This window comes from Parasteatoda tepidariorum, chromosome 1, assembly GCF_043381705.1.
Source record: "Parasteatoda tepidariorum isolate YZ-2023 chromosome 1, CAS_Ptep_4.0, whole genome shotgun sequence".
NCBI lineage: Eukaryota > Metazoa > Arthropoda > Arachnida > Araneae > Theridiidae > Parasteatoda > Parasteatoda tepidariorum.
Window position 1 is genome coordinate 34450326 of NC_092204.1, and position 10891 is coordinate 34461216.

The following is a 10891-nucleotide window of genomic DNA, read 5'->3' on the forward strand; positions in this document are numbered from 1 at the left end:
CTTGGTTTATTTATTTATTTATTTCTAAATTCAAAACAATCATTTGGATGGTTATTCGAATTTTCATTAAAAATAAGTACTGCTAAAAAAATTTGCCTTGCATGTATATATTACTGTCAATGAATAGGATTCCGCATTCTATAGAAGGACTAATCATTTTGTAGAGAGCGTAAATTCAAAACAAGCATTTAGGAGTTATTCGATATTTTATTTTTAAAAAAAAGTACTGCATCAAAAAATTAAGCTCTACATGTGTAGATTACTGTCAATGAATGGAATTCGGCCTTCTATAAACGTCTAAACAATGTATAAAAAGCGTAAATTCAAAACAAGCATTTGGGCGGTTATTCGATATTTTATTTTTAAAAAAAAGTACTGCATCAAAAAATTTAGCTCTACATGTATACTGTCAATGAATGGAATTCGGCATTCTATAAACGTCTAAACAATGTATATAAAGCATAAATTCAAAAAATGCATTTTGATGGTTATTCGAAATTTTCTTAAAAAAAGTACTGCATCTGAAAATCATGAAATACATTTATATATTACTGCCAATGAATTGAATACACCATTCTATAAAAGGTCTAACCATTGTATAGAGAGCGTAAATTCAAAACAAGCATTTGGAAGGTTATTCGATATTTTCTTACGGACAAGTGCTGCATCAGAAAATTTTACCATGCATACATATATTTCTGTCAATGAATGGAATTCGAAATTCTATGGAATATATATATGTAGAAAGTGTAAATTTACCGGCGAATTAATATGTCACACATTTACTAGTAAATCTATAAAGTGTCTGATAAAAACCTACAGTCATTCGGTACAATGATAAGTGAAGCATTTAGTATATTCGCATATTTCATATTTCAACTCAAGATCATTTGCTTAGACGTCAATGCAATAACTAAGCAACAAAAAGTCCCTGGCCAATTTGTTAGACTCACTATAAGATTCTGCTGTTTTCTGATTCTGCTGATTTTCTTTTGTTTCGGAATCAATTCGTCACTTGACTCAATGTTCTTCTTTTTTTGCGCCGTATGCTAGATTTAGAAACCTTCAATCTTCGTGATATTTCGAGGTTTGAAATATTTTAGCATTCACGAGGGCCTTTACTTCAGTTTTTTTACACGGTGAAAGATCGCCTTTTTTATTCATGGTGAAATTATTCCAATTGATTATTCATGCACTGCACACAAAATAAACAAATAACTGTGTAGTAGCGAACAGATAAACACAGCGCATAAAGCAACAGAAACACGTCCGCAACTAACGCACGTGCGAACGAGACTGAAACCAGTATGTACTTGTTTGCGTTCGTGTATCAATTGGTTAGCATTGTAATTCAATACGTTAAAAATAAATACAAATGGGAAGTTTATAAAAAATCTCCTGAATAAGATGCAATTACATATATCTTTAAGTATAAACGTATTGCATATGAACTCGCGCAAAACATGTATTTATTTTTAAAAAAACTACAATGTGTCTAATAATTTGAACATTATTAGACATTACATTTTAAAATGAGGAAATGTCTACGTGTTTCATTTACCTACCAACATATCAGAAGTGAAAAACAGGATTACAGATATTGATGGAGTCTCGTTTGTTAAAGTATAGAATGAAATAACCTACAAGTCGGTTTCATGCCATGTGTGAAATAGAGCTAACTAGAAATGTTACTGTACTATCTTTATATTTTTACCTGTAGTTAAAGGGCAATTAAACAAGTTTAGAACTGCAAGATTACTTCATGTATAATGCGCAAAGAAATAAACGAAATAGCCTGAATAAATTTTTATTTTACGAACGGGTTTTCACGTTCTAGATATGATCCGAATGGTTCAGAACAAGTAAGTATTTAACAATCTTAATGTTTCGAGGGGATGACCTCAAAGAAGGAAATTGCCGTCGATATGTTTAGTTACGAAAGTAGAGGCAGATACGTACTTTCTCTAAAAACCGTATCTTTTTTTTCTGACGGATGCTGTATTCCTGGTTCCCAAAATATAGGGGGTAGTCACAATTCGGGAAATATGATCTCAAGTAGTTTGTTCAACAGAAAGATCATAAGTTTGGAATTCTTAATGTTAATTGTAGTTTTGCGTAGTTTGCCATATCTCCAGAAATTGTCCAGAAAATTGATATTTTTTTTCACAAAATTAAAAATTCGTTTATTAAAAAATAATCTCATGCAAAAAAAAATTTTTAATGATTTTATTATTATTTTTTTTAATGCTAGCAAAAAAAATATTGCATTGTAAAGTATGCAAACTTTTACATGATTCTAAATAAATTAATTTTATGTAACAAAATACAAAATTTGAAAAAGGAATTTTAAAAAGCGTCAGACATTAAAAATTCCATTTCTCTGGAACAATTCGATCAATTTTGTTGAAATTTTGTACCTTTCTATATAAAATTTATTTCTTTAAAATGGTGTAAAAGTTTTTGTACCTTTAAACTCATATTTTTTACTATTGTTAAATAAAGCAGCAAAAGATAATAAATAATTATTAAAAATCATTACTTGCATGAAATTTTTTATTATTAACACATTTTATTATTGTAGGCAAAAGTTTTTCAATTCACCTAAAATGTTCTCGACATATGGTGAATTAAGAAAAAGGTAAATTTAACTTTAAGGGGTACGAACTTTCGACCACTCTTCTAAACCCAAACTATTGGAGCCATATTTTGCAGATTGCAGCTACTCCCGATATTTTTTGGGGTCAGAAATCATAATCCGTAGAAACTCCGATCAAAATTATTCAAGCTGTTTCGATTACTTTCTTTTGCCTACTGTACATTGTATGCCCTGAATTTTTCTTTATACTATTTCGCCTATATTGTTAGTACTATTTTTGTATATAAGGTATTTCAAAAAGGTGAAGTATGATTTTCATTAAGTTTTTAGTTTTAAAACAAGATTAGGATTATTTTCAGTTTACGTCATAAATTGCTTTTTTGTAAAAAAAAAAAAGAAAGCACTAAATTGATTTCCAAGTAACGTAACATCCTCATATTTGCAATTAAAATTTAGCTTTTAAAAATTTTATGATTTATGTTAAGAGAAAAGAGATTTCATTCTTTCATATTGCCGTTATAACACATGAACATTAATTATACAATAAAAACTAAATAATAATATTTGCAAGGCAAACTTCGATGTCTGAAATTTAAATTGCATTTTTTAATTAGATTGAAAAACAGCTGCGAAAAAGAATAAAAAATTTAGATTTAAGTAATTAAAAAGTGTCCCGAGAAGATGTAAAGAGGAAACTTATGAATCATTAACGATAAGCAGAAATATATTCATACATTGATAATAGAAGAAGACATCGTTTACGAGCTAGATTAGAACAATAAATATCTGGACACATTCAACCGCGAAGGCGTAATTGACGCAAAAAAACAATCAAACTCGATCTTCTTTTCTAATTGCTTTGCCTCCTTCAAGTTTCCGTTTCCTTCTTACAAAAGAAGGGGAATTCGATTACCAGCTTAATACTACTACTACGAAGAAACAAATACTGATACTAGAAAAACATAACATTTTCGAATTGTCCTCGTAAATTTTTTTTTACAATTAATAAAAAAAGAAAGAAATAGATAAAAAAATTTATTAAGAAATTTAAAATAATTAAAAATAATTATACTATATATTTCGAAGTTTTTATCATTAAGAAGAATAACTTGACTTATAAGATTTAGTTAAATGTTATGGTCCAAATTTTAATGAATGATTCGTACATTTATTAGTGAAATCCGTGAGTTTTTATGGTGTTGTTGTTTCGAATGACACTTGATCAAGCCCAGCTCGCCAGCCATGCAATTTAAGTCAGGAAGAAGTGCCTACCGTTTGACAAGAGAACACCATTAGGGTGAAAGGGCGACTTAGCACAAAACCCCCCAGATTAATGACAGCACCACTAATTCGACAGGATACTTCCACCATTTATTCATAAATCTAATAAGGAAGGAAATTTTCTCCAGATGTCTGTATTTATGGTACTGACCGTCATCCGTTGTGCATGAATTAAATAGTAATGCTTAGGTTTCTTTTCAATTATTAAACGATGCTGCCGTTAAAATTTTCAATCCTGATCAATTTTTTTGATGTAAAAGTAAGTAAAAGTTTGTTTTTATCTGTATTTTTTATATTTTTTTTTAAGCTTTCCAAATATTTGTATTTTGCGTTGGTCCTTCATGTATATTGATTTAATTAAAGCAAAAATTAATGTTTCTGAAAACAAAATGACAAACTAAACAATTTTTTTAATCTTCAAATTGTAGAATAGCAACATACAATTTATTATTGTTAGTTAAATTTCGAAATGTTAATAAATGTATAATTGTTGTAAATATTAAGATATTTCGAAATGTTTTACATATCAAGAAATATATTGATTATGATTTTCTAAGAAAAAGGAAAATTAACCAATACAAATTTCAGAATGTTTTGAAGTAAAATATACATTAAGCGTGAATAATAAGCTTGAATATTAAGAAAGAGTAATTCATGGCTAACAACAATGATTTTATCCAATATTAGATGCAAAGTATAATGAAAAATCCATATGAAAGTAGTGGATATAGAAAGACAATAATTTTTTAGTTTTCCTGACCTTTGTATTTTACGTTAGTCTTTCTGGTTAGTCCCGTATGTATTTAACGCATGTTTTTTAACGAACTGTTCATCTATTTCTTATCTTCAAATTGTGGAATAGCCTCACAAATTTATTACTGCTAGTCGAATTTTTAAATGTTTAGAAATTTTTAATTCTTGTATATGCTGAGAAATTTCTAAATGTTGTGAACATCGAAAAGTATATTGATTTGTAATTCCGAGGGAAAATGAAAATTATCTAACACAAATTCAAGAATGCTTGGAAATAAAATGTACTTTAAACGCAAATAATTAGCATGAAATTTAAGAAATTGTAAAAGAGAAATTCTCGGTTGAAAACAAGAAATTGCTTCATTATTAAATTTAAAGGAAACTGTGAAATCCATATGGAATCAGTTGATAAAGGAAGGCACTTTTATTCAAACTATACAGGAGCCCTGAAATTAATATATTCTTATGTTTGAAGAAGCTTTCTATTGCCTGTGATGCTTTGTAAATGTAGAAGACAGAGGGTGAAAAATCCTTTAGTGTGTTATCTCCCTTTTAAAGGGATTTAACACACGATACTGGCGAAGACAAATTCGTCCAACAAATGTAAAGGGACTTAAACAAATTTGTTCTAACTTTTCGCTGACAAGATGAATTTTTCCTGAGAATTACATGAAGAAACTCCAGTTTTCTGTTAAGTACCAAATAAACCAGATTTCTTACCAGCTGTAGTCATGGTTTGCAGTTAAAGATTTAAAAACGCCAAAGAATAAAATTATAATATGTAATAAAATAGTTAGTTAAGTTTTAAATTAGCATTTCTGAATTTCTGATTGTCACATGCCTCGCATAATGAAATGCTTTTCATTTTTAATAGTTTATTTACAATCATCTTTTTTGAAGGAAGATATATTTTTAGCAAGTACACAAGATAAAATCTTGCATTTAAATTGAGTATTTCATACTATGTGTTTTTTATTTTTTAATACTGGGAGTAAAAATTAGTTCGGTTCACTTTTTTGTGGTAAAAAATGCATTTATTTCAGAACAAAATGAATGAGCAGATTAATTAAGGATTGTCCATCGCTGGCTACTACTTAATCCCACTTCTCAGGCAATTTTCGAATTCCATCTCGAAAAAAATGTCTCGTCTTTTGAGGCGATCCAAGTTAGGAGCCAATTTTCGACTTCTGAAAAAGAAGTAAACCGGTGACCTGCCAAATCATGTTGCATCCGTTGGAACCACCAGTAATCAGAACGAGCAATGTCCGGCGAATATGGCGGAGTGGTAAAATATCCCACTTGGGCGATTCCAAATATTTTTTACGACTTTTGATACATGAGGCCGACCGTTATCATGCATAAGAATAACTTTGTCGAGTTTTCGCTCGTATTCCGGCCATTTTTCTCGTTATGCACGGCTAAAATGAATCAATTGTAGCCTATACCCATTGCCTGTAATGGAATCGCCAGGTTGTAGCAGCTCGTAGTATACAACACCATTCTTTATTCAGCATTCACCATTCCTTCGTCATCATTCACCATTCAAACGTCGAAACCATTCCCTACATGATTTATCAGTTGGAGCATTGTCACCATAAATTTCTACAAGCGTTCGATGCGCTTCAGATGCACTTTTCTTCCAATTAAAGCAGAAACATAAAACCTCCCGCAAATGCTGCTTAGTTACCACAAAATTTGACATGTTTAACTAAGCAAAAAACAGGGTTTTTGTATGAAACTCAGAGCGATATAAACTGAATATTATTAGCAGATGTCTAACCTCCCTGAAACCACCAAAACCAGCTGTCACTATGAAACATTCATATCAGCCAGAGCCATTTTTTGAAAACGGACCGAACTAATTCGTACACCCAATACATACTAGGTGAATTTGTCTATATTAGAAGCTTCAAACTTGAAAAGAAAGTTGGATACACCATAAGGATTAGGAATTACATAGACTCCCACGGCAGAAAAGGTTATCATATGCCACTAGGAGCACTTTCCTATCAAGAACTAATTTTTTTAACTACATTATCTTATTTTTGACCTAATTTTATGCTTAAAATTTGATTGTTGTCAAAAAGTGAATTTAAAAAGGTAAATAAAAGGTATATTATTGTCAATTTAATAGTTTTGTGATGAGCTTGATGAATTAGGAACAGAAAAATTAGTTCAAAGGCACACGATCCGGAAATTCATAATATCGGGGAACCGTTAGCGACGTATAATGACATATCCGGCTATAAGTTACTATGCAATTCTCAATTATTATGTGCCCTACCTTCCTTAGATGTTTGTGAATCATCCTGTAAAAAATGGTAACACAAAATCTTTAAAATAATGTGATATTATTATTCTAGATTATTAAGATAGTTAAAAAAAATCATCTGGGAAGATAAAACCTTAGTAAAATTTAGAACAGATTTTTCTTAGCGATATTTTTTATAAATAATTTTATACTTTTAAGTTATAGTAATTTATTTTTGAATCATTTTCAATTACTTTATTTATTCATATATTCATTTATTATTTTTATTTTATTTTCATTCAAACTATTAGCAGTAAAAAAAATTACTTTTATTCTTTAAAACTACTTAAGTGAAAAAACAATTATTCAGATTTGTTAAGCTAATTGTTTCTTGAAGAGGAAAAATAATTATTTAGGTGATTTAAATCTTGAAATTTGACTCATGAAACTATAATTTTTAAAATTTTATCAGATTTAAACAGATTATAGAAATTTTAAGGGGAATTAATTATCTTTATTTTATATTTTTGCATTTATGTATGTACTTAGTTTTGCATTAAATTTTAAATATCGCTCAATATATTTTAATTTTCGAATAATTATAAAATAACAAATTTTACAGAAACATTATTAAATAACAGACGAATAATTAAATAACATAAATATCAATTATATGACTATATTTGTCCTAGATCTAATTATTATTAATAAATATACTTCAAAAATAACTAAGGCTGATGTGATATACACATATTTACAAACTGCTTGAAATCAAAATGTAAACAATTGCAAATAGCTATTAGTTTTATTGATAATCAAGCCCTTACTCAAATAGTTAAGAAAATTTCATTGTAAAATATTAGAAATAGAAAACAACATTGCAAAAAAACAGTTTGTAAATTTTGCATTGTATGTTAGATAGTAAAACGCAATTAATAACCAGTTGTGCAATGTACATTTAAAAAGGGTTTTAATGCCATTTTATTACACATACTATGCATTTAAATTACAAATGAGTCTCCTTAGGACATTCTAAAAGATCTTGCAGTGCATCATTCATCTTTTCTTCCCCTAATAGCCAATAGGTGGTTTGTTTTCCTTTTCCCTGAAATACATTACATGCTTTTAAAGAAAAAACATTTCAAAAAAATGTATACAAAATCATTACATTTATCATATCCTGGATAAAAGTTGCTCTAAATTTTACCTTTGTAACATTCCAAACTTATGTGTATCGAATTGAATTAAAACTAAAATAGAACATTTTAAGAAAATGATCAGATCGTCAAAAAATGTCATGTTTCGTACTTACTTGGCTTATACAAAGCACAACAAAACTAAGCTAAAAGTTTGAAAAGTGATTTATTTTCTCTTTGTTACTTTCGTTTTAAAAATGATCAGTCCATTCAAATTGAAGCTCTCTTAGTGTCTACTTTTGATGAAAACATGAAGTAACCAATTGCAAAAGACAGTTGGGATATATGAAGATCGTCGGTGAGATATAAATATTGTTCATAGATATTAAAGAGAGTTTAAAGAAGCTTCTTCCTAATCAGACTTTTTTTCTGTTCTTAAGAAGGTTCCTGGTCCTGTCTTTTCTCCAGTTTATAAATTTAAAATACTTTTTACGCAAGTGTTTCCGTTACCAATTTGGCATTATCTTATATGAAGCGGTTTCTCGTAAACTGTCTGCAACCGTAATCTTATGATTAGACTTATGAAAAAATCATTGCAATTCTTTTTGGAATTCAGAAGCAGACATCCAATGACGGTTTATGTAGTGACGATTACGTAGTAACTGTAGTATTCTGCTTCCCTCTGCTTTCTGAGGAACCAGGGACCTTCCAGAGTTATAGCTAATTCTGGATAGCATTAAGAAGTTTCTTATTCATTATTTTCTTTTAATTTATTTCTATCTTTTTTATTAATTATTTTTTTAATCTTTTCATTTCATCTTTTTTTTTAATTTAAAATCATTAGGACTTCAAGATGATTCCCATTAAATGGGCTGTTAGATAAAAACATTTGCTGAGTCAAATAACTGAATGTCGGTTGACATATTAAAAGAAAATGTTCAGTGTGAACTTTTTTATAAGCGCTAAAATAACATTGAGTCTGTGGAATAAAGAACTATACTTAATGTATCGGTCATAACGATCAGAAGGTGGCTGTAATTGAAGGTTGTACAAAGGAGGGTGGACTGCATAATTAGGACTTTCGAAAGCTTAATAGTTAATCTGATAAATTATATCTGTCAATCTGTTCAGGATTTTCAGAATTTTTTGCTATAAAAAAGCACTGTCGAACAAATGAGTTAATGGTCAAGCAAATCTATCTGTTAAACGTATATCTTGGGTAAAAGAGCTGTCTTCCAAACGTACTTATCGGTAAAATGAGCTATCGAACGAACGTACCTTTCATGCAAATCGAGTCAGGCAATTGAATTCCAGGACAGTCGACTGTCGGAAAAATGTAAAATATTCAAATATTACTCACCAAAAGTATTTGTGAAAAATGATTCAACTCAATTAATATCAAATAATAAGACATTTAATACAAAATTTCAAACAAACTGACAGAATGGCGAGCAACAGAATTGTTCTGACGAGATGCATAGAAGCATAGAGTATTCAATGTTCTAAGCAAGACAAATTTTCTTTCATTTCTTCCATGAAGCAAATGATTTTTTTCTTCTAGAATATTTCAATTTATTGCGCTTTATTTTGTATTTGTTTCACTTCTAGAAAAGACCTTAATCTTTCCAGCTAGAAGCCAAATGTAATTTTTATATACATTAACATTATGATTCAGAAACAACACATAAAATTTATCACTCTTTTAGCCGGATAAAATATTTTTAGTCAGTAAGCAGAAATGATTTTTTTTCTATTGAAACTAATTTTTCTTCACGAAAGATCAAGGAATATATTCACTTATGAAGATTGTTTTAAAAGGGAAATATCTTAAGAAATAATTTTAAATTTATCACCATCTTTACTCTTAAATTAACTATAAGAGGAAATATTCCTCATCCTATTAAATTTAATAGAAAATAACATTTTTAAAATGATTTCTAAACGTAATTTCTTTATTTCTGCAAAAATATGAGGAAGTAAAGTGTTCAATTAGTTCTTGTCTCGCATATTTAAAACTCGAAAGGGAGAAGTCATATGTTGGTAGGAAATCAATAAAGCGATTTGTAACTTCTGAAAGTTTGATTTAAATGTCATGAAAGATTTGAATATTCTCAAAAGGAAATTTTAATTGCCTGCTAACATATTTAAATTAAGGAAAATTTATATGATGTACTGAAGTCTTGCGATGTACATTTATTTTTATAAACATTGAAGGATTTTTCTAATTAAATTTAATGCATATAATGCTCAATTTTTTTAGCTTAAGTTTAAAGAACTGAAAATGACAACTTAGCTTGCTAACGTCTTATCCTTACATACTTATGTTAGCATCAGTAATTTACTAGAAAATTTAATGACAATATAGTGCTCGAAGTTTCAATGATACCAAACTTCAGTTCAAAGAGTTATTTTTAATATATATAAATTAAGAACATATTTCAAATGGTTGTCTAAGAAGTCTTATAAATCATATACTAAGGAACAGAGTTCTTTTATAGGTACCAAGTAATTATTATCACCAAATTTCAAAGTTAATTATGGAGTTCATAAAAAGATGAATTTTCAAACTGGGAATTATGAGAACCAACAGTATTTTTTTTATCACTATTATTTGCAGTAATAACGTGGTGTAGATGCCAATGCAAATATTTTAATTGGAATGCAGCTGCAGAAACATTAAATCATTACATCTGTTACCATAAAACGTTGTTTTGTTGTTTTACAGGTATTCAAATCAGGAGTTTTATTTCTTTCAAATTGCCTAATTCCTCAATCATAGTGCGTTAGGCTGTATATATATATATATATATATACAATATATATATATATATATATATATATATATATATATACAATCCCGAGTTTACTCGAGAT

At 28.7% G+C, this 10891-nt stretch overlaps 1 protein-coding gene across 1 annotated transcript in view; it reads right to left on the reverse strand.

Annotated features, from left to right (window-relative positions):
- Nucleotides 1-7832: 7832 nt before the first annotated feature.
- Nucleotides 7833-10891, reverse strand: part of LOC107448013 (atrial natriuretic peptide receptor 1) — a 250934-nt gene continuing 247875 nt past the window's right edge. The window contains exon 22 of the mRNA XM_043057664.2: nucleotides 7833-7986. Coding sequence (XP_042913598.1) covers nucleotides 7888-7986 — 99 coding nt within the window. The 3' untranslated portion in view covers nucleotides 7833-7887. The remainder of the gene's footprint in view (nucleotides 7987-10891) is intronic.